Raw genomic sequence first — 21,598 nt, 5'->3', positions numbered from 1 at the left:
GGTCGGTGTGCCAAGCGTCTCTGGACCAGTGCACCAAACAAAAGGACTTGCATCAACCAAGACTAAACAGCCAAACCTCAATTGTCTTCTTCAAGTAACCCAAAATGGCGTTCTTTGAGGCCCTCAAAGATAAGGCCGTCAACACGTTCAACCAGGTTTTGGACAGGGCCCCGGCTAATGGCTTGTCTAGAGACGAGGCCTTTTGCAGAGAACACAATCTTCCGGACGGAGAGGTGATTCTAGACGAGCTGGCGGTGGAGATCTGCTGCAAACCAGAAAACTCTAGAGACGCCTACAATGTGCTGTATCCGCAGGGGCGGATCTATTTAACCCAGCACTTTCTTGTGTTTCGGGACGTTTTCGACCGCAGAAACTGCTCCTTCGTGATTCACCTCAGCACGGTAAAGAAGGTCGAGAGACTTCCTACCAGCTCCTACGGCTTTGCATTGTCCATTGGCACGCACAGTCGGATTAACGTCAAGATCTACCTCGTGGGCTTGCGGTCTGAGAGTGAGCGCTTCTCGCTGCAGTTGAAGATGTCCTTGAAGAAGAACTTACCCAACGTTAAGAAGCTTCCGCCATTTATCCAGACATGCTACTCCGAGTACCTTTTGGCCAAGAACAAAGTCAGCAACGAGAAGGTCGAACATATGCCGCCCGGCGGTTTGGGCGTCAAGTTCAAGTTCCCTGGTGACGCTAAGGCCAACAGGGACAAGACCAAGATGAAGTTGTGGTTTGACCTCTTCCGGGTCGACGGCCGCAACTTGTCGCTTATCAAGACGCCCATGTTCTACAAGCTCGTACGTGTGGGCCTTCCGAATAGGCTTAGAGGCGAGATCTGGGAGTTGTGCTGTGGCTCCATCTACCTTAGGTTGGACCACACCAACGAGTACGAGACGCTCCTCAAGGAAAACGAGGGCAAGAAGTCCGTGGCCATTGAGGAGATCCAGAAGGATTTGAATAGATCGCTACCAGAGTACGCTGCCTACCAGGACAAGGAGGGTATCGATAGATTACGCAGAGTGCTCACGGCTTACTCGTGGAAGAACCCGATATCGGCTACTGCCAGGCCATGAATATTGTGGTGGCGGCTTTGCTTATTTACATGTCGGAGGAACAGGCCTTCTGGTGTCTTAATGTGTTGATCGATCGTGTGGTTCCAGGTTACTACTCGAGAACCATGTACGGCACCTTGCTTGATCAAAGAGTGTTTGAGTCACTTGTGGAGAACTCCATGCCCGTGCTCTGGAATCACATCTCGAAATACGACATTCAGTTGTCCGTCATTTCTCTTCCATGGTTCCTTTCGTTATACTTGACCTCCATGCCTTTGGTGTTTGCATTCAGAATTCTCGATGTGTTCTTTCTCCAGGGCCCTAAGACTCTCTTCCAGGTGGCCTTGGCTATTCTCAAGGTTAATGGCGAGGAGCTTTTGAAGGCAGAGGACGATGGAACATTTGTCTCAATCCTCAAGGAGTACTTCCTCACCTTGGATCAGTCTGCTCACCCTAACGCCCCTAACCCAAGTACAGTCTGGTTACGAAATTCCAAGAGCTTATGGTTACGGCTTTCAAAGAGTTCTCGGTGATCAATGAGGAGGTCATTGAGAGACATAGAGCTAAGCACAGAAACACCATCTTCCTGAGCATCACCACCTTTGTCAAGAGGACGGAGTTGAGACATTTGCCAAAGACCGCAAACCTCTCACAGACCGACATCTCGTTACTCTATGACAGATTCTATTCTATTGTCACCTCCACCATCACGGTCGGCACAGGTGCTTCTGAAATGCATTTCGACGCATTCAAAATCTTCATGCAGCAGATTTGCGATTGGGTCGAGACGGAACCAATGACGACGCTGCCAAACAGGAGGCCTTCCTTCAAAGACTCTTCGATAACTGGGATTCTAAGTCTGAAGGTTCCCTATCATTGGCTGACCTTGTGGTTGGTTTGAACAAGCTTTTAGAGCCCGACTTACTCACGTCCATCTCCAACTTCTTTTCACTTTACAGCAAGGATGACAAGGTTGACCGAGAGGGAATTTTGACTATTTCCGAAGACTTGCTTTACATCACATCTCCATGGAAGAAGGGTCTCCTTTTAGATTCTCTTACGGAGACCGCCATTGAAAATGCCATTGCCGATGAGCTCTACAAGCAACAAAAAGAGTCAGGCAATCCGAATGGTGAGGGTATCCAAATCCCACAAAAGTTTGACCTCGATAAGCAGAGAATTGAAAATATGCAACTCGAGAGATATCTTTCTGCAGCCAGCACCTTCATCCAAAGAGCATTTGAATATGCTCAACCAGTTGAAGATGAAGAGGTATTGATCGAGGAACTCAAGATCGATAACACAATCACCAGTAATGCTGCATTGAACCCTAGTACTCCCGTTTACCTAAATTTGCCTACTTTCAGGATGGTTGTTTTAGCTGATGAGACTTACGAGCTATTTTTCAGCGATACCTTCCGTGGATCGTTCCACATTGATAAGCCGCTTGACTCCAAGGTGAACACAATGCGTAACTTGAGAGACATGTTTGATGGACTTATCGCTGATGGACGTGAGGTGGCCAAGAAGGTGCGCCGTCGTATGGACTCCCAAGCTACACCACCTCAGCATAGCGACAACTCGTCTGTACAGTCAGGTAAGTCCTCCAAAGCACAAGAAGAGGAGGATGAAAGAGATGATGACTTTGGAGTTATCGACATCGACGAGAACGATAAGAATCTTGTCCTTGGAGCTGAGGCACAGGTCATGGTTGGCTCTGTCAACGACACCAAGGAGGAAGAGAAGAGGATTGAATCTCTCAAGAAGGCTGAAGCTTCGGAGGATCGCAAAAAGCAAAATAATGACGGAAATCTCATTGAGTTTGAGACATGATATTTAACGAGAAAAATAGATGTTTGATTAAACGTACGATCTTATTGAATCTAGCGTGTGTAAGAATTGAAAGGGCATCTAATTCCTTCCAAAAAGTTTCTTCAAGAACTTCTTTTTCTTTTTTGGTTTCTTTTCCTCAGGGACAGGTTCAGCCTTTGGTTCTCTCAAAGTCGTAAAGGTAGCCTGCTGTGCTTGACTTCCTCCATGAGATTGATCTTCCAGATCACGGAATCTAGAACGGAAGCCACCATCCGATGAGGGAGGACGAACATTGTCTTCATCGTCTGAGTCGGCGAGTCTGGATTTGAAACCTTTGAAGCCACCACCACCTCTTTGGTCCTTATGCTGCTGCTGTTGTTGTTGTTGAACAATCTGCTGTGCCTGTTGTTGAGCTTGTTCTTGAATGTTGGTGTGAGCAGTAGTTGCAGCTGCTGAGGTAAGGTCTCCTTGCTGTGCAGCCTGTTGATGTCCTCCTTCTGATCTAAGAGTGAAACGATGTTTGCCGTTTCTCTGGGGAGGCTGGTGCGGAGTGCTGCTCTCAGCTTTTGTGCCTTCAGAGCCCTTGTTAAATGATGACTCCCTCTTCAAAGGGTGCGCTGTTGAAGCAGGTCTATTATTAGCTTTAGCGAATAACTCAGCCGCCTTGGCTTTTGCTGGCGACTGGTAGTTTGGACCGTTGTATGGATGTGGTGGTAAGCCCTGTGGCTGGTTCGTTTTGAATGTACGGCTGCTCATTCCACCACCCATGGACTGGCGGTTTGATGCATCAGATGTAGTCCTTGGTCTCAATGAACGATCAGCAAGACCACCTTGTTGCTGCGGCTGTGGATTCTGACTCTTCCGAAGAGTTGCTGCAGCAAACTTCTGTGGATTGACAGGAGAACGTGGTGGACCAGGATGACTATTGTGTGCACTAGGGCTATCAGAATCGATAAGCTGGCCAGACGACAATTTCGAGTTAAGTCTGGTGTTTTCAGCAGTGGTCAAGGACAAGTAGGCCTGTTGAGCGGGGCTAACATTAGCATTAGAGTTATTGTTCAAGGCGTAATTGGACCTTGAGTTCTTCATGGCGGACTTAATTGGTCTAGAATCGCTGCTGCTGCCACTCTTTATGGAGGAGGCTAAGCCAGCTGGAACCGCAGGCTGTGTAAGATGTTCAAGTTGCGCTTCATCGTTGATGATCTCAGGCTTTGGATCAAACTTTGGAGTTGTGGACTCGGAGATCGAAGCACTGGAAGAGCCAGGCAAGACAAGACTATCCTTACCGTTAGCACTTGGGCCATTGGTGTTGTTGTTGAGTCTGGACTTGACCTGCTGGGCTAACGTTGGAGAGTTGCTTTCATTTGGCACTTCCACAATGCCAAACTCGTCCTCCTGGCCCTTGATATTAGGAGCAGTCAACACGGCGTAGTTCTCAATGACATCGTCTTCGTCAACATCGTCAGCGGTTACAGCGTGAGTGACACTGCTGTCATCAAGAGAGTAGGTGCTGGTGACGTCCTCGTTATCGCTGACAGTAGCAGGCAACTTGGCAGGGTCTTTACCGATCTTCTTCTGCTCAAACTCGTCAACAGCAAATGGAACTGGTTCAATTGGCACATCCTCATCGTCAGTGGACTGGCCCTGTGGAGCGTCGTCTGGAAGAGCATTGAGTGTTGGTGCCTGAGGCTTGACAGGCTGTGGGGCATCGAGGCTGTTGGCAATGCTGGTAGGAATGCTTTCCTCCGGTCTAGGCGAAGTCTGGCGGGAGGTTTGGCGAGAGTAGGACTCCTCTTCCTCACGAAGACGCTCAAGTTCGGCTCTGTGCTTCTCGTTTTGATCTCTCAATTTCTTGAGGTTCTCGTACTCCTTGCGCTGAGCCTCCAACTTTGCAGCCAATTGCCTCTCCTCGTCAATTTGACGCTGCAACTCGGCAGCGGCCCGGCGCTCCTCGGAGGTGTCGAGCTCAGAGCTCTCGTCAATTTTGGAGTCTGCCAAAGTGGACCTCTTGGATGTCACCCTCTTCTGGTTCGTCAACGAAGAAGTTCTGGGTGCACGCGAGAGAGAGTTGGTTCTGGCGGTCATGGAGCCCGCTCTGCTGAGCGAAAGACCCAGTCTCATGGAATTGCTTCTCGCAATGGCCTGCTTCATGGAGGTCTCAGGCACCTCCACCACCTTGATACCGTTAGGCGTGGGCACATACTTCTTGACCATCTTCACCACGGGCTCTGGAGGCAGGTGGGTGAGCTTGAGGTCCTGAAGCTGTGCTCTGTTGCTGTAGTGGGCGTCTGCGTCTCTTCCCATCTCCTCGATCTGGGAATCAGTGAAGCTATCATCCACAGAGTACTCCATCCTAGGGGCGAAGCTGTGTCTGTCGCTGGAAACAGAGCCAGATCTGCCGTGTTTCGGCGTACTAGTGGAGCGAATGGAGTTGCTTTGCAACGAAGGCAGTCTCTTCAAAAGCAGCCCCAGGGAGCCTATGGCTGGTGGTTTCTGGGGTCCATTGCCTGCTGAAGGCTGCTTTTTGCCTATAGTCAACGCGGCTGCCATGGCACCATTGTCGGGCAGATGGCCCAGTGCCAGGTAGCCGACGCCCGTATAGGAGACCAGGTTTCTTGTTCTTCTCCTGTTGAACATTGGTGGGTAGTTGCGGTGAGCAGCAATGCTGTCTATGATGTCTGGTGGTTTTCGCACGACCGGGGTTGGTAGGGGCACCAGTGGGGATGGGCAGGACACTTGGGGTATTGAAGGACGAGATTTGAAATTTTTAGAAATTGATTTCAGGGATGCCTTTGATGGTGGAAAATTGGAGGAGGTGTGGTCTACTGTGGTAGGCGCCGCATTGACGTAAAGAAGCTTTGCGGTGCAGGGCAGGCGCAGTGCCGAGTTGCCGATAGGCGTATTGACGAGGCAGACGGTGTAAGTGGATGTGGTGTTTTGGGAGTTTGTTGATATTTTTTTTGGGATAGTCAGAAACAAAGCTTTGACTTTATTTTTGGGATTTGCTTTGTTTTTTGGGTTTTCTGTGGGATGGCGTCGGTTTCTGAACTTGTGCTGGTTTGGCAGATCCAGCGGCTGCGAGAGATCGCATGGGATCTTGACAGGCGGGGCGGCAAGTATAGCGTCTAACACAGAATTTTAGTGTTTTGGGAAATTGGTGTTGGTGTGTGGCGTTTGGGCTCTGGGGAAATTGCCGAATCTGCCATTGTTTGGAACACGTCATTGTGTAATATACGATGTTCTGGAAGGTGCGGACGGTGGTGGAGATTATGAAGAGTGGGCAGAGAGGCAGTGTAGCGGAAGAGATCAAGATGGCAAATTCACTGGATTGCCATTTGATGTGTATAGTGAAGTGATGCAAGGGGAAGTTGTTGCCTGGTGGGTGTTAGTATTTGTAGGTTATGTATGTACCGTGAGTCCAGGGGGCAACTGAAGCTCCGCAACTGCTCCTATTTGTTGAATTATGGGTCGCTCAATAGTTATAAAAGGTCGTCCATACTGTTTGTCTTTGATGTTCACGTTGTTGCAAGGTTTTGTGTTTATGGGAAGTGGGGATCCCGGTATCAGAAGCTCCGATTTTTCCAAGCAGCAAAAGGAACAGAAAATGCCACGAGTAGAGGGAGGCAAAAGCTTTCACAGGCCCTAGACGTCCGCGTCCTGGTGTTTCGTCTAAATGCTCAAGGAGGTGGGAGACCCCCTTCAAGTTAATAGTGCAGTGCCACCGTGTTGATTGAAAAGAAGAATCGGGATACCGAACGCTTGAAGGGAATAGCACAGAATTGTCAGTGAGTCCCTCACCATCACTGCTATACCCTTGTAGACGTGAAGCCGTAAGGACGCTGAAAGTCAGGATGGCGACACTATTTCATCACCAATATGGACAAAAAGCACGTCAGTACCACGAAACAGAAACCTTGATTTTCATTGATTTGCGTCAGAGGGCCTCTGGCTTTCTCCAGGGACCGTGCAGTCAACTAGCTGTTTGACAACAACTGAACCCCGATTGTCTTCCAAAATAGCATCATCTGCTTTACAAGGCTCCCAGTAACTACCTCACTGCATAGCGCCTGGCGTTGCCGAGGCCTAGAAAGTTATAGAACCATTTACCGGTTGACTGTCCACTGGCAACTACCAATCCCAAGGCTGGACGGACCATAAGTAAGAAGCCGCTCCACAAAAAGCCCTGGAGAAGCGGCATAAGGATCTGATCCTTGATAACGGCTAATACAACAATTCCTGGTGTGATGGGAGCAATAGGCTTGAGCTGGGTTTCCTTGTCTTCAGCTTCGTCATCGACGTTTTGGAGCTCAGCGTCAGATAAGGGTTTGACGCTAGCACTAGCATACGCGTCTAGAGAACGCAAAAACAGCTGTTCAAAGCGCAAGTCGGGTATGGGGATCTTGGGTGGTCTGTTCATGGTGGTATGAGAGTTGATGGTGCGAATTGAGGTAGTATGGGAAGGTGAGGGTGGAAAGATGTGAGATTTTCGAAGTTTGGGTTTTTTTTGTTTTTGGCATTAAAGGATGAAAAGATTAGACGCCGATGGATGATTCAATGAATTTGAATTGTAAGTAGGTCAAGGGCTTAGAGTTCGATATGTGTGCTTCACTGGCAACACTCACCAGATGGGTAATCACTGTATACACAGTTCAAACGACAGCAATTCCAATTCTTTAAATGAAGACTATTTATTCATGATAAATCGAGTGGAGGAGCCCTTATATGCTATAATCTCATCACACTGAACGGTATCACTGCCACATCATGGTCCACCTTAGCTTCTACAGTTTCGCAGCCAACTAAACCCACCACCAGACCACAAACCAAAGTCCACCTTGACCTCGAGAAAAAGCCCATTCAATAAAAGGCGTTATTTTACAAGCAAAAAATAAATCCACCTTCAAAATATCCCCCACCCCTCCCACAAACAACAAACCCGGGTCCCAACCCAGGCTTCCACCAGTACACCCGTCCACCAGGCATCAACAAATCTTCACCGCACAACTCCACTACAACACCATGGACGTCGACACGGAAGACCAGGGGCCCAGGGTCACCATCAGACAGACTGAACGGGATCACGTGGACTTCATCCTCAAGGGTGTGGACCTTGCGGCGGCAAACTCCCTCAGGAGAACCATGCTAGCGGAAATTCCAACCCTAGCCATCGACATTGTCGAGATCGATGTCAACACATCGGTGCTTGCAGACGAGTTTTTGACCCACCGCTTGGGTCTTATTCCTTTGACCTCCGAAGGTATCGAGAACCTCTCCTACTCTAGAGATTGCACGTGTGACCAGTACTGTCCCAACTGCTCGGTCAAGCTCGAGCTCACAGCCAAGTGTGACAGTGACCTGACGATGAACGTGTATGCGCTGGATTTGGCCAAGTTCCACAACGGCCTGAAGCTTGGTGATCCGGTCATCCGTGACCCGGCTCAGAGAGGGCCTTTGCTCTGTAAGTTGAGAAAGCACCAGGAGCTTCGTCTAACATGTATTGCCAAGAAGGGTATCGCCAAGGAGCACGCCAAATGGTCGCCATGTGCCGCCGTTGGCTTCGAGTACGACCCTTGGAACAAGTTGAAGCACACAGACTACTGGTTTGAGGAGGATGCTGATGCTGAGTGGCCCAAACTGGCCAACAGCGAGTGGGAAGAGGCGCCTGATCCAGAGGCGCCTTTCGACTACAAGGCCGAGCCTGCCAACTTCTACATGGACGTTGAAACCGTCGGCAACTTGGCTCCCAACGAGGTTGTGGTGCGCAGTATAGAGGTGTTGCAGTTGAAGCTCGCTGGAATCGCCGTGGAGCTCAACAAGGACACTGTGGAGGCCAACAGCGCCGCTGCCGGAGGCTTCACCACATACGGCCGCTCGCCAGGCGCCGGCAACTCCCCGGCTAACGGGTACGCCTACGGCGAGGGTTTTGGCAACCTGGGTTGGTAAAAGTGTATAACATGTAATATAGCCGAGAAGAGACGGGCAGTGGCAACGACAGGGGTGATGTTAGCTGAATTGAAGCTCTGGCGCTCCCGCAAAAAGAGGTACAGAATAGATGTATTTATGTTATGAGGGTGTAGGTATTCTTGATGTCCAAGGTGATATATCCTGGAAGCCACGTTTCTACAAATCTAGTTCAACATGGGGTTGCAATTTTCTTATATATTGTCAGGAAATCGACTCCATTGACTCCTTCACTTCCTCTCCTGATTCCATTGAATCACATCGTCAAGCTTCACTAGACCACCTCCAAAAACGTCCAACGATGAGCCATACGTGAGGTCCACCTTCCCGTTACTGAGCTTTTCTACCAACTCCAAATCCAGAGCCAGCTTGGCCCCGCCAGCGTAGGTCAATTTTCCTTCGAAACCGGCTGGACACCACAGACCGAGGTTTTCCACCAATTCTGTATCAATTCCTTTGCAGAGACCCTCCACGTCAGCAGCATGGATCAAAAACTCATCACAAAACTGGCCAAGTCTCTCGAACAAAGCCAAGTCCAATTTGCACCGGGTAATCGTCTGCCACTTATTCGTAGCAACGTACCATGCAACTCTTCCATCTTCCACGACCCTTCTGCAGCTCACATCCACTACAAGACGGTTTTTCCCAACCTTTTTCGAGATATCCTCCAACCGCTTCATGTCAATGTCGTAGCCCTCGTCATTTTTCGTGAAAAGCCAGCTCGTCACTATAACATGGCTAGCTCCTCTATCTATCCAGCTCTGAGCATTTTCAATGGTGATGCCTCCACCCACTTGGAGATGGTCTTTCCATGTTTCACACGCCAAGGCAGCTGCCTCGTCATTGGCTGGATTCGTCCCGAGCTTGATCACATGGCATCCTTCGACATTATGGTCCTTATACAACTGAGCGTAGTATGAGGAAGGTTTCGTGCTGACGAAGTTCTCGTCGGCTTTGTCGGCAGGGGAAACGTCGTCTTTTGTCAAGGTGCCGCCCACAATCTGCTTGACCTGGCCTGCATGGATATCAATGCATCCTCTGAATCTCGTCATGGTGTAGTAGTTGCAATGAGCATCGCGAAATCTTCAGTAGTACTATCTTCAAGTCAAACTCGAATTCTTTGCACACCAGCATGGGCGACGATGACTACATGAAGGCGTTGGAGATCCAGCGGAGAAACTTCGAGAAACAGTTTGGGAATCTCGAGGATATGGGGTTTGTGGATAAGTCCAAGGATGTGGAGTCGCTGAGCGATGAGGATGAGCAGAACAGTGATAGTGAGGATGTGTCTGCCAGTGAAGATGAAGAAGCTGGTGATGAAGATGAAGATGTGTCAGAGTCAGAGTCGGAATCGGAATCGGAGGAGTCAGAGGACGACGTCAAGCCCAAGGTCGTCAGGCTAGAAGACAACCACATACCCACACAGGCATCGAAAGCAGACAAGAAGCTTTTGCGTAAAGGCAGGGCTCCAACCCTAGCTGAGCTAGAAAAACGCAAAGCCGAAGCAGAGAAACTCACGAAGAAACAACAGGCCCAGGCGGCCAAGGAAGATTCAGAAAACTTGGACAATGATCTCAAGCTTCAGCGACTCCTCAGCGAGTCCCACATTCTCGCACACAACATGGAGCACTCTGGTGCTGATTTGACGATGCAGACGATCGACTACGAGGCTCCAGTGGGAAATGCCAGGAGACGTATTCTTGATCAGCGTATTCGTGCAGCTTCGGCAACAAACTCACGCACAAAAGGTCTTCCAGAGAAGCTTGAAAAGATGCCCATGAAGTTGAGAAAAGGCATTATTGGTGCTCGTGAGCGTAGAGTGGCTGACTATGAGAGAGAGGCTCGTGAGGCCGGTATTGTGCTTTCCAAGGTGAAGAAGGGTCAGCTTAGAGAGCTTGAGCTGGGTAAGGGTGCCACTGCATCCAGTGATCGTCTTGGTGTGGGCAAGAAGCAGAAGAATAGAATCAGAGACCGTGGTTTGAAGATTCAGTCGGTGGGTAAGTCGACGAGAAACGGATTGCATATCTCGCCTGAGGAGATCAGCAGAATCAATAATAAGCGGAGGCGGCGGTGAGCAGGTAATGCTGAAGGCGTGAAGAAGGCAAGAATCATTGAACTCTGGAGAATCTGGCGGGTTTTGAGATATATGTCTGAGCTGCGTTTCCAGTTTGATGATGATTCAACACTCATAGGGCCAAACATTGCATCGACGAGGGCAAAAACGCTCATAGATTATGTACATTAGTTACCGGTCAATAGAGAGGCCAATTGGAATATCAAAGTGTTGTAGGTTCAAAGCGCTGTATGCTCAGTTTGACATATCAGTTCCCTGTCAATTCAGGGTGTAATAGGTGTTGCATTACATCCTAGTACAAACTCGCCTCAGAACAAAACGATAAAAAAACATATTTCATTTATTTCAAAGCCGTCAATAATTTTCCTGGATCCATTTTTATGGTCTCACTCGCCCACACCTGTTTTCCATCTCCATCTCATCCAAACCGTTGCAACCATTGATCTGCGCGAAACCTAAACAAACAAACATCAACACCTCCACATCTACCTACTACAACTCCATCCTTCCAAAACCACCACAACAACAAATACAAATCATACAAAATGGCCTCTGTGCTCCCGAAAAAGCGTGCCATGCAGGGCTCGGGTGGCCGGCTGTCTGTGAAATACGATCTTAATAGAAGAGTGGTATCTGGACGTACCGTCTCTGGAGCCAGATCTGTATCTGGAAGCCGTCATGTGAGCCGAGGAGACATGTTCGTGGCGGCGGAGGACGACTCATTTGCAGAAGATGCCATTGATTTCCATGAAAACAAAAACACCATCATGTCGAACTTCGAGGAGTGGATCAAGCTCTCCACTGATAACAAGATCACTTCCAAGAACTCGTGGCAATTTGCGCTTATAGACTACTTTTACGACTTGAACGTGATTAAAGACGGAGATAATATCAACTTTCAGCGTGCCTCGGCTACTCTAGATGGGTGTGTGAAGATCTACTCCAGTCGAGTGGAGTCAGTCGCTCTGGAAACAGGAAAGTTGCTTTCTGGATTGGCAAAGAAGAAGTCAGATGAGGCCTTGGAAGAAGAGGAGGAAGAAGAAGATAATGGTGAGCATGTGGACCCAGCTTCGTTGAGGAAAGAGAGGCGTGTGAACAGGGTAGTGGAGTCTACCTTGCTACTGGAGGAGGCTCTTCGTATCAAGAAGCTCGACCAGGAATTGGCCATCGACCCGCTTTTCAAGAAGGCCCTTTCCGACTTCGATGAAGGTGGTATCAAGTCGCTTTTGCTCAATACTCTTCGAATAGATGCTTCTATGCGGGTCGTTTTTGACGCCACAACAAATGCCCCTCGGGAAACAACTGAAGACTCAGAAGAATACGAAGCCCCTCTGGAGGATCTCGAGCTTCGTCTGGACGAAGTTGACGTGGAAAAGTTGAAAGCGCTTGTATTGAAAGATGATGATGAACTAGAAACGGCTACTGTGGTGCCCACCATGCCAGAACTAGAAGCTGTTTTCAACGACATCGGTAACGCCAAAAGTGTCCTTGGCGATGTCAATTCCAGACTTGGAAAAGACGACGAAGGTGCGGGCCAGGATAATGAGGAACCGGAGCAGCCTGCTTACGACGATTTCGGCCTTGACGATAAAGATATGCCTGATATGCCCGACATGCCTGAAGATGGTCATTTCATGGATTTTGCAAACATGGATGCTGAGCTAGCGCAAGCGCCTGTTTCAGACGATGAAGAAGTCCCAGTCGAGAGTGAGGTTGTCACCGGCCATGTTCTAGATCAAGAGTTGATGTCTTACTTCGACAAAACCATGAAAGATACCTGGAGGGGTCCCGAGCATTGGCGTGTGGCGGCATTCAAGAAGCACAAAAACTTTGACACGCCTAACAGCAACAAATCCCGTGCCACTACTCCACAACCCGATACTGCGCAACCAAAACGTAAGAGAAAGGAGCAAATCACCATCGACTTTTTCAAAGATGAAGACGAGGACTACATCGAGGATATTTTCCAGCCTGCCAAGAAGGCAGCACCTATACTACGATCTCCAGATTCCATCGACACAACCAACTATCACCTCCTACCGGACGACATTCAGTTTAATTCGAAGAAGTTGGTTACACTTTTCATCAAGCCAGACAGATCTATAGTGACCTTCTCTAGAAGAGCTAAGCTGCTTAGGAATGACACCGATGTTCTTGAAAAGGCTGCATACACTGATCAAGCCTACTTCGCTGGCGAATACCAGAAACAGGAACAAGAAAGGGAAGAAGAGGAGCGCCAGGAGAAACTTGCTGCGTCCTTTCATCAAGCTGAGTTGGAAGACTACGATAATTACGGCGATATTGACTTCAATGACGTACTTGGAGGTGCAGATCTGGCTAACGCAGAGCTGAAGCCTGAAAGTCAGTTCGTTACCGAGGGTCGTAGAGCCCGTCCAGAGTATGTCAATTTTTCACGTGTGGCTAAAAGGGTCGATATCAAGCTCCTTAAGGACAATCTTTGGAAGGCAATTAAGCCCGAACCGGTTGAGGCGCCCGTTGCAGACAATGAGACCCCCGAAAAGGAACAAACCCCGGTCAAGATCGAGACGGACTTCACTGAGGTCGCTCAAAAGATCGGCAAGATGTACAAGCCGGAAGAGAAGAAGGATCTTTCTACAAGTTTTTGTTTTATTTGCATTCTCCATTTGGCCAACGAACACAAGCTTGATTTGTCGTCCAATGACAATCACGATGATTTACGAATCACAGGCTTCTAGAAAGCATTTCCTGAATATCAGCATTCCTAGGACCACTGTGCATTAACCCCCGCATTTTACATATCCTGCATTGCATATTGAGGAAGCCTCCGATCAACTTCTTCATCTCGCCACTTTTTCCATCATCGTCTTTAAAATGTCGCTTAAGTTCAGAGCTGTTCAGTTCACCAGTGCCGCTAGTCCCTTGCTCATAAAGGAAGATCAATTGAACGTTGAAAAGGATTCCAACGGCAACTATGTGGTTGACCCAACAAAAGTTCTTGTGAAGATCAAGTGTGCTGCCTTGAACCCTGTTGATCTTGTCAGCAAGCAAACCACACCAGCTCCACTCGCATATAAAACCAAAGGCATTGGTTATGATTACTCGGGTATAGTCGTCGGTATTGGTGCCGAAGCCGAGAAGAACACTGGCGTCAAGATTGGAAGCAAAGTCTGTGGTATGTTTCAAGAGGTCTTCGGCCGAGGAACTCTCGCTGAATATGCTTTAATGGACACTGCGACATCTTCAGGAGCTAGCATCCATGAGTTCCCCGAGGGCCTCACTTTCCAAGAGGCCGCGTCGTACCCGTTGGTCTTGGGCACAGCTGTACTAATGTTTACCAAGATACAAAAGCAGAACAAGAAACGCAGAATCCTTATTCTTGGTGCTGGTACTTCCGTTGGCAAATTCTGTGTTCAGATTGCAAAGAACGTCTACGGATTTGAAGATGTGGTGACCACATGTTCACCAGCGTCGGTCGACTTGGTCAAACTGCTCGGTGGTAACACGTGGATCGACTACACAGCCTGGGATCTGATTTTGGACCCAGTTCTTGAACTCGTGGGTATGAAGGGCAAGTTTGATGTCATTTTTGATTGTGCCGGAAATTCCGACTTGTTCCCACAGATGCTGAACATTCTAGTTGGAAGAAAAGAAGGAGGCACCTACGTGACAATTTCGGGAGACTTTAAATACTCTTACTCGACTCCCACAACGGCTCAACTCATTTGGAACAATATCGGTCTTCCAAAGCGTCTTTTGGAGAGCAAAGTCGGCTGGTTGGATTACAGTTACGATTTTGCTGCGGTGCTCAAGTCCATGTATCCATGGCAAAAAGTGTGCAAGGAGTATATTGCAGACAAAAAGGTGAAGCTCACCATAGATAGCGTCTATCCGTTTGTGGAGTTTGATAAGGCGTACGATCGTCTTGGATCGAACAAGGCTAACGGCAAGGTTGTTGTGAATGTGGAGGACGATGCGTAAACTACACTGAGATGAATATAAGGTCAGGATTTCTGAGCGATGTAGAATGAGTCGATTTTTTGGAAATGAGCTTAGGATTGTATGTTTATGAATCGTGTGGACTTCACGCCAAGTACTGAGCTTTCCTATTTCGCAGCCAATCTGCTCATACTAGCGAGATGTGTAATCGGAATTGGCCAGACATCACATTTTCTTGAAATCAAATTTTGCTTGATTATTGGGAGCATTAAAGGAAGGGAAGGAAATTAATCCAAGATTTGATGATTTAATTGAAACAGAGGAATGAGCTCCTTGAGAGTTCACATCCACACTATTTACCCAAAGATCTGGAAAGCCCTTTGGAAATCAGATCTTGAGACCGAAGATCAAAAAGAGGTTTCTGTCATTGATTGAAATCAGTTTTTCGCCTTACTTAAAAGGATGAAGTTAATAAAGAAGGGTCAGAGTTGTCAATCAGATAACCAGTGGCGATGATGTCATTTCACCTAAACCACCATCAAAAAATATGAAGCTGACTTTTCGATTATTTTCAGCTCAAGTATCGATGAATATTTCACTGTTCCTACAAGAATCTGTTTCATCACGAGACCTTGCCTTTCTTCATCAGACCAATTCTAGACGGTGCGCCGAATGGCTGCAAACGGCCCGATTCCGCTCTCCAACGCCGTTTCTTGAGATGCCATAACTAAAAAAAATAAAAACCGCTTTATCTCGCCAAAATAGCCTTCCCACCAAAATATCACTTTTTTAATAATTATTCCCACCAGAGCGTCACGCCACAGCAACACACCTTGGGTCCTGGAACCTTCTCGCACCCTAACCCAACATCAACCTCGGTTCTGGCATTTTCCACCCACACCCCAAATTTTGACTTTTCAAAATCAGTTCCAGAATACTCAGCCCTCAAGTAAACCAGCCATGTAATTAAAATTAACCTCCGCCTCTCTTAACCGTGGTATCACCAACCCGGTGGCATTTATGTGCCGCACACGACCTGCCTACATTTCACGCAAACCTCAACTTCAATCACCACCATGCTCCCTACCCTTTGTCGGATCCTCCCAAGGAGCTCAGCGCTAGCTATGCCGTTGGCGGCACGGGCGGTTCCGCTCGCCCGAACATGGACCCGTTATTCTCCGGGCCTCGTTCGTCTCGCCTCCACCGCCACCACCTTGCTTCTGAAGATCGAGAAATCTGCAAACGCCAGCCCGGCAAACGCCGACATCCAGCGTTACTTCTACCAGCGTCTTATGGAACACAACTACCCTCAGATCGTGGTCCAGAGATACGAAACTCAAGGCATCGGCGCCAATCCAGAATGTACTCAGCTCTACATCCAGGCGCTTCAACAAATGGGACAAACAGCCAAGGCTGAACTGGTGGCAGCACAAATGGGTGCTACGCCTCAGCTGAACATGGGCTTTTCCCTGGGATTTGGCTCTCGGAACGAGCCTGTGCATGTGGTTGTTTCCGAGTCAAACTTCACCATCTTGTCCAAATGGCTCAAGTGGCTTATACCTATCGCCTTGTTGACCTACGGGGCGTCTAACGCCTTCAACTTCTTGCTGGAGAACGGCACCATTTTCAGGTCGTCTGAGGTCACCGACAAGTCCGTCGATGTGTCCCGCTCTAACGTCCGTTTCAAGGACGTCTGTGGTTGTGACGAGGCACGTGCCGAGCTCGAGGAGATTGTGGAGTTCTTGAAGGACCCATCCAAGTTCACCGCTTTGGGTGGTAAGTTGCCTAAGGGTGTGCTCTTGACGGGTCCTCCAGGTACCGGTAAAACCCTTCTTGCTCGTGCTACTGCTGGCGAAGCCGAGGTGCCCTTCTTCTTCATGTCCGGTTCGGAGTTTGACGAATTGTATGTCGGTGTGGGTGCCAAGCGTATCAGAGAGTTGTTCAACCAGGCCAGAGAGAAGGCTCCTGCCATTGTTTTCATTGATGAGTTGGACGCCATCGGAGGAAAGCGTAACCCTAAGGACCAAGCCTACGCTAAGCAGACCTTGAACCAGCTTCTTGTGGAGTTGGACGGTTTTTCACAGAGTGAAGGTATCATCATTATTGGTGCTACTAACTTCCCGCAATCTTTGGACAAGGCGTTGACCAGACCTGGTCGTTTCGACAAGGAGGTTATTGTGGAGTTACCTGACGTGCGTGGCCGTGTTGATATCTTAAAGCACCACATGGAGAACGTTGAGACTGCCGACAATGTTGACCCAAGTATCATCGCTAGAGGAACCCCAGGCTTCTCTGGTGCCGAGTTGATGAACTTGGTCAACCAGGCTGCCGTTCACGCTTCTCAGCTTTCAGCACTTGCCGTTGACATGAGCCATTTCGAATGGGCTAAGGATAAGATCTTGATGGGTGCTGCCAAGAAGAAGATGGTCATTACGGAAGAGTCTAGGAAAAACACTGCTTATCACGAGGCTGGCCACGCTATCATGGCCATGTTTTCTCCAAACGCTACCCCATTGTACAAGGCTACGATATTACCAAGAGGCAGAGCGCTTGGTGTCACATTCCAGCTTCCAGAGATGGACAAGACTGACATGACCAAGAGAGAATGTTTCTCGAGACTTGATGTTTGCATGGGCGGTAAGATTGCCGAGGAGATGATTCACGGTGCCGATAACGTCACTAGTGGATGTTCTTCTGACTTGGCTAGCGCCACAGGCATGGCCAGAGCTATGGTCACGTCTTATGGTATGAGTGACAAGATTGGTCCCGTCAGGTTGAGTGATGACTGGGACTCTTGGTCGCCCAAGCTAAAAGAGATGGCAGACAACGAGGTTCGTACATTTCTTGTTGAGTCTGAGGAGAGAACAAGACAGATGTTGAAAGACAAAAAACTCGAGCTTCAAAGGCTCGCAGAGGGCTTGTTGGAGTACGAGACGCTAACTAGAGACGAGATGGAAAAGGTCGTGAAGGGTGAGTCGATCAACAAGCCTAAGACGATGAGTAATACTATCGTCAAAACTCCAGACGGGGTAGGAAGGAGGTCATCAATGAGCCTGCTCCTATCCCTGCTGAAGCATAATACCACACAAACAAAATTATTTTTGCATCAACGATGTTGTATAGGCAATGAAAATGTATATAAAGCTAGAAACTACAATGACAGACAAAGACTTTTCTTGTAGATTACTATATAAAAGAATGAACATTTCATGGGATCATTATTATTGTTGCTGGCCACCGTTTTGGAAGAAGTTGGCGAGCTGGGCACCCAAGTTAGGGTTTTGCTGGTTGCCGTAGTTTTGTGGAGGGTAACCCTGAGGAGGCTGCTGAGGCATTTGTTGCATTGGCATCTGGCCAGGGAAACCTTGTGGAGGCAGGTTTGCAAACAAACCCGACAATGGGTTGGCAGCGTTGTTGCCGTAACCATTGAAATCAGGACGAGCACCCATACCAGTCTTGACATACTGGTCTTCGGACTCACCTGGTCTGTTGGACTTTGGTCCGTTTCTCGTAGAGTTGGTGGGCATTTTCTTGGACATGGCCTTTGAAGAAATACCAGTTCCGATCTCGATATCGGGCTCATCGATCACAATACCAGTGACAAGAGGCTGGCCACCAGTTCCACCCCATTCGGCGTCGACAACCCACTGCTTATCAGCATCTGTCAAACGAACGATTGGAATGATGGAGACACCATGCTGGTAGTTGCAACAGTCTCTAGGACCGAAACCAACACCCCAACGAGTTCTCAAAGGCAAAGCACCGTCCTTGTTGAAAGACTGAACAACAGCTTCGGCTTCTTTTCTAGAGTAGACCTTGACGAAAGCATGCTTTCTCTCGCTGTTAAGAATGACAGACTGGACCTCGGCATAAGGCCTCAAGTGGCCGGCAAGAGATCTCTCGTCCATTCCACGAGGAACACCACCAATAAACAAGGTTCTTGACATGACCTTGAAGGAGCCTTGAGGGATAGAGTTGTCGAAACCAACGTTACGAGGACGGAAGTGAGGAGCACCAGGAACGTTACGCTCACCTTCATAAGGAGCAAAGCCATGAGAAAGAGACTTCTCCTGAGGTGGGTTGGGACTGAAACCGTTGTTTCCGTGACCTCTTGGTGGCGATCTGGAACGGTTTCTTCTCAGGTAGCCGCCCATATCATCACGGCCTCTTCTCTCATATTGCTGCTGAGGATATCCACCACGGTCGTTGTAGCCAAGACCCTGTGGAGGCATCTGCTGTTGATGCTGCTGATGCATGCCTGGCACAGGAGGCAAACCATTGTTTGGCATTGGTGGCTGAGAAGGAGGAGGTGATTGAGAAGCACCTGGGTTCTGCTGCATCTGTTGCAACATATTGAAGATCTGCTGGTTCTGACCCTGACCTTGGCCCTGGTTAGGGATGTTAGGAAGGTTTGGAAGGTTCGGAAGCAGAGCAGGTGGCTGTGATGCCTGAGCATTCTGGTAACCTGGGCTACGAATGTTCTGATGCTGTGCGGCAGGCGAGTGGCCGTTGTTCTGGCTGCTACCTGCAAGGGCAGACAATTGAGACAAGATGTTGGCAGCGTTTTGGTTGTTAGCTGATGGGGCCTGCTGAGTACCTGGGGATGCAGTTGCTGGAGGAGTAGGGGTCTCTGTCTTCTTAGCCAAAGAAGCCAAAGCCAGCAAAATACTTCCAGAATCACCCTCCTTGGATGCAGCTGGAGCAGCGGCTGGAGGAGCAGCAGCAGGAGGTGGAGGCAAGGATGGAGCAGGAGCACTCTTGTTTGGAGGACTACCAGGAGGAGTCGTAGAGCGGAAGTGCTTGTCCCTGATAGCCTTCAAAGTAGCAGGGGAGAAGGTCTGGGCACGTTCCCAAATATCCACAAGCTTGGAGATCTTAACAGAAGTGGCTGGAACAACCAGCAACAGCATAGCATCGTCCATGATGGACTCAATCAACTCACTTATCTTGAACACACCGCCAGCAAAAGTACCTTCTGGAGCTGAAGAATCCACGGTTTCACCCTTCTTCTTGGCCTCTTCCTTGTAGACTCTCACGATGGAGTCCACAACGTATAAGGCACCCAATTTATGGGAAGATGGGGTGGCCTTGCAACTGTTGTACAAGGCCTGAACAAGCTGGGATTCTTCGGCCACATTCTTGACGGCGAGATCAGTAAGTTTCTTGATACGAGAACCAGAAACACCTGGTGCCTTGATGGTAGGCAATTCTTGTAGGATGGATTCAAACTCCGACACGGCAGACATTTTTACAACTAAATAAAGTGATGTCTTCTACTGAGCAAGTTTCTTGCTCTGGAGGCCCTCTTTACGTTATTACTAGCAGCTTAAGTTGCTGAGATACAGTTACGAGTGGGGATCCACTGGGACGGATTGGGATGGGGGCAGGAAAAGGTTGGTACTTTGTTGAGAAGATTTCAGGGTGACGTGACTATATATATAGGTGTCTGGGTACGCGCACGACCCGGTGGTATATGCAGGTGAAACAAATTTCTATACCTCGGATTTGACAGAGACTCCAGTTATTGGTACTAGTTTCCATTGAATATGGACGAAGTGAACATCCCTATGCTATTATCAAATATCGAAGCACAGTTTCTGCTCGGGTGAGCCGCCTTTGGGTGTAACCCAGATCACTACTATGCAGTACACCCATCCCATATCCAACGGCACCGCCACTGTCAGGGAATAATCAGATATCATATACGCATCAAAACCTAGTTAAACATCATCTCTTTGGGCTCCAAACTGGCACCATTCATTTTGGCGTACTCACAATTACCCTTGGCGTGCCCAGATATACCCCGCGGTTGAAAATTTCGATACATCTTCAGCTAAACCACCTACCTTCAAAACCATGCTAACTGCTCCAGCCAAAAGTGCTCTTCGGTGCTACTCCACCGACGCAGCTCCAGCCATCAGGCTGACACTCCTTTTGCTGAGAAACCCCATCATCACGGCAGACCAGCCTGCTTTCCAGAAACAGTACTACCGTTACCTGAAGGAATTGTGGAAGCGTTTGATGTGGACTTTCCCCAAGTGGTTCTGGTTCCGTCCTGGTACTGTGGCCGAACTCAAGTTCCGTGAACTCAACAAAAGACCTTTTTACAACAACCCCAAGGTGGAATTTGTCGGAGGTAGACCCGATGTGATGCATAACAGAGACAGAAGATTCAAGCAGGAGGTCAAGTTGCCCCAGACTTACGACGACAAGCTGAAGGAGGTGGATCCTCTTTCCAGAAAGATTATTCCCAATTCCAGAATCACCCAGGCCGACAAGAACAACGACTTGGTTTCTTTGGAAAGAAAGCTCGCCAGAACGCTATACCTCTTGGTGAGTGAGGACGGTAAGAAATGGAACTTCCCCAATTTCGCCGTCAGCGAGTCGCCTCTACATAAAACGGCTGAGCAAGGCCTCTATCTGATTGCTGGAAAGCAGTTGAACTACTTCAATGTTTCCAAGACGCCCTGCCATGTGCATAACTCCCCTGGAGAGAAGCTGTTTTTCATCAAGCTGCACCTTCTTTCGGGAGCTTTTGATGTGCAGAAGCCACTTCAGCATTTGTGGTTGACGAAGGAGGAAGTTGGTCAGCACTTGGAGAAGGAGTACTACAGCGAGGTGGAGCACTTGTTGAGTGACATATAAGCATAATCGTGTAAATAGACATTTGTCACCGGAGTATACGACGAAGATGGGGAGGGACTTGTAGGATTGACGTTGGGAGCTAATCTAAGATTCTCCTTTTTGATTTCAGAAATATAGATGTATCGTCTGAGGA

The 21,598-nt window shown here is 48.6% G+C and overlaps 11 protein-coding genes across 11 annotated transcripts; 7 read left to right on the top strand and 4 right to left on the bottom strand. All coding sequences in view use genetic code 12, as the record gives it.

The window, feature by feature from the left end:
• Positions 1 to 104: 104 nt before the first annotated feature.
• GYP2 (Gyp2p) lies at positions 105 to 2,888 on the top strand (the record flags this gene model as incomplete). The annotated part of the gene is made up of 4 exons (XM_025481055.1): positions 105 to 1,002; positions 1,047 to 1,526; positions 1,553 to 1,777; positions 1,825 to 2,888. The coding sequence occupies 4 exons, from the start codon at positions 105 to 107 to the stop codon at positions 2,886 to 2,888; spliced, it is 2,667 nt and encodes an 888-aa protein (XP_025335355.1).
• A 78-nt stretch (positions 2,889 to 2,966) lies between these two features.
• On the bottom strand, positions 2,967 to 5,504 carry CXQ87_002548 (uncharacterized protein; the record flags this gene model as incomplete). Its single annotated transcript, XM_025481054.1, has 1 exon — positions 2,967 to 5,504. One exon carries the CDS (start codon positions 5,502 to 5,504, stop codon positions 2,967 to 2,969), a length of 2,538 nt encoding a protein of 845 aa, XP_025335354.1.
• A 1,411-nt stretch (positions 5,505 to 6,915) lies between these two features.
• On the bottom strand, positions 6,916 to 7,284 carry CXQ87_002547 (uncharacterized protein; the record flags this gene model as incomplete). Its single annotated transcript, XM_025481053.1, has 1 exon — positions 6,916 to 7,284. One exon carries the CDS (start codon positions 7,282 to 7,284, stop codon positions 6,916 to 6,918), a length of 369 nt encoding a protein of 122 aa, XP_025335353.1.
• Positions 7,285 to 7,886: 602 nt separating this feature from the next.
• Positions 7,887 to 8,810, top strand: CXQ87_002546 (DNA-directed RNA polymerase II core subunit; the record flags this gene model as incomplete). The annotated part of the gene is made up of 1 exon (XM_025481052.1): positions 7,887 to 8,810. One exon carries the CDS (start codon positions 7,887 to 7,889, stop codon positions 8,808 to 8,810), a length of 924 nt encoding a protein of 307 aa, XP_025335352.1.
• Positions 8,811 to 9,058: 248 nt separating this feature from the next.
• Positions 9,059 to 9,880, bottom strand: CXQ87_002545 (1-(5-phosphoribosyl)-5- ((5-phosphoribosylamino)methylideneamino)imidazole-4-carboxamide isomerase; the record flags this gene model as incomplete). Its single annotated transcript, XM_025481051.1, has 1 exon — positions 9,059 to 9,880. The coding sequence occupies one exon, from the start codon at positions 9,878 to 9,880 to the stop codon at positions 9,059 to 9,061; it is 822 nt and encodes a 273-aa protein (XP_025335351.1).
• An 80-nt stretch (positions 9,881 to 9,960) lies between these two features.
• Positions 9,961 to 10,902, top strand: CXQ87_002544 (uncharacterized protein; the record flags this gene model as incomplete). Its single annotated transcript, XM_025481050.1, has 1 exon — positions 9,961 to 10,902. The coding sequence occupies one exon, from the start codon at positions 9,961 to 9,963 to the stop codon at positions 10,900 to 10,902; it is 942 nt and encodes a 313-aa protein (XP_025335350.1).
• Positions 10,903 to 11,447: 545 nt separating this feature from the next.
• On the top strand, positions 11,448 to 13,619 carry BRN1 (condensin subunit; the record flags this gene model as incomplete). Its single annotated transcript, XM_025481049.1, has 1 exon — positions 11,448 to 13,619. One exon carries the CDS (start codon positions 11,448 to 11,450, stop codon positions 13,617 to 13,619), a length of 2,172 nt encoding a protein of 723 aa, XP_025335349.1.
• Positions 13,620 to 13,755: 136 nt separating this feature from the next.
• CXQ87_002542 (uncharacterized protein) lies at positions 13,756 to 14,862 on the top strand (the record flags this gene model as incomplete). Its single annotated transcript, XM_025481048.1, has 1 exon — positions 13,756 to 14,862. One exon carries the CDS (start codon positions 13,756 to 13,758, stop codon positions 14,860 to 14,862), a length of 1,107 nt encoding a protein of 368 aa, XP_025335348.1.
• Positions 14,863 to 15,896: 1,034 nt separating this feature from the next.
• Positions 15,897 to 17,899, top strand: YME1 (i-AAA protease; the record flags this gene model as incomplete). The annotated part of the gene is made up of 2 exons (XM_025481047.1): positions 15,897 to 17,831; positions 17,858 to 17,899. The coding sequence occupies 2 exons, from the start codon at positions 15,897 to 15,899 to the stop codon at positions 17,897 to 17,899; spliced, it is 1,977 nt and encodes a 658-aa protein (XP_025335347.1).
• Positions 17,900 to 18,041: 142 nt separating this feature from the next.
• CXQ87_002540 (Nrd1 complex RNA-binding subunit) lies at positions 18,042 to 20,066 on the bottom strand (the record flags this gene model as incomplete). The annotated part of the gene is made up of 1 exon (XM_025481046.1): positions 18,042 to 20,066. The coding sequence occupies one exon, from the start codon at positions 20,064 to 20,066 to the stop codon at positions 18,042 to 18,044; it is 2,025 nt and encodes a 674-aa protein (XP_025335346.1).
• Positions 20,067 to 20,676: 610 nt separating this feature from the next.
• Positions 20,677 to 21,465, top strand: CXQ87_002539 (mitochondrial 54S ribosomal protein mL46; the record flags this gene model as incomplete). Its single annotated transcript, XM_025481045.1, has 1 exon — positions 20,677 to 21,465. One exon carries the CDS (start codon positions 20,677 to 20,679, stop codon positions 21,463 to 21,465), a length of 789 nt encoding a protein of 262 aa, XP_025335345.1.
• Between the last annotated feature and the right edge of the window lie 133 nt (positions 21,466 to 21,598).

Source organism: Candidozyma duobushaemuli (genome assembly GCF_002926085.2).
Source record: "Candidozyma duobushaemuli strain B09383 chromosome Unknown B_B09383, whole genome shotgun sequence".
NCBI classification, from domain to species: Eukaryota; Fungi; Ascomycota; class Pichiomycetes; order Serinales; family Metschnikowiaceae; genus Candidozyma; species Candidozyma duobushaemuli.
The sequence above is the reverse complement of the archived record's forward strand: the minus strand, read 5'-3'. Positions and strand labels throughout refer to the sequence as shown.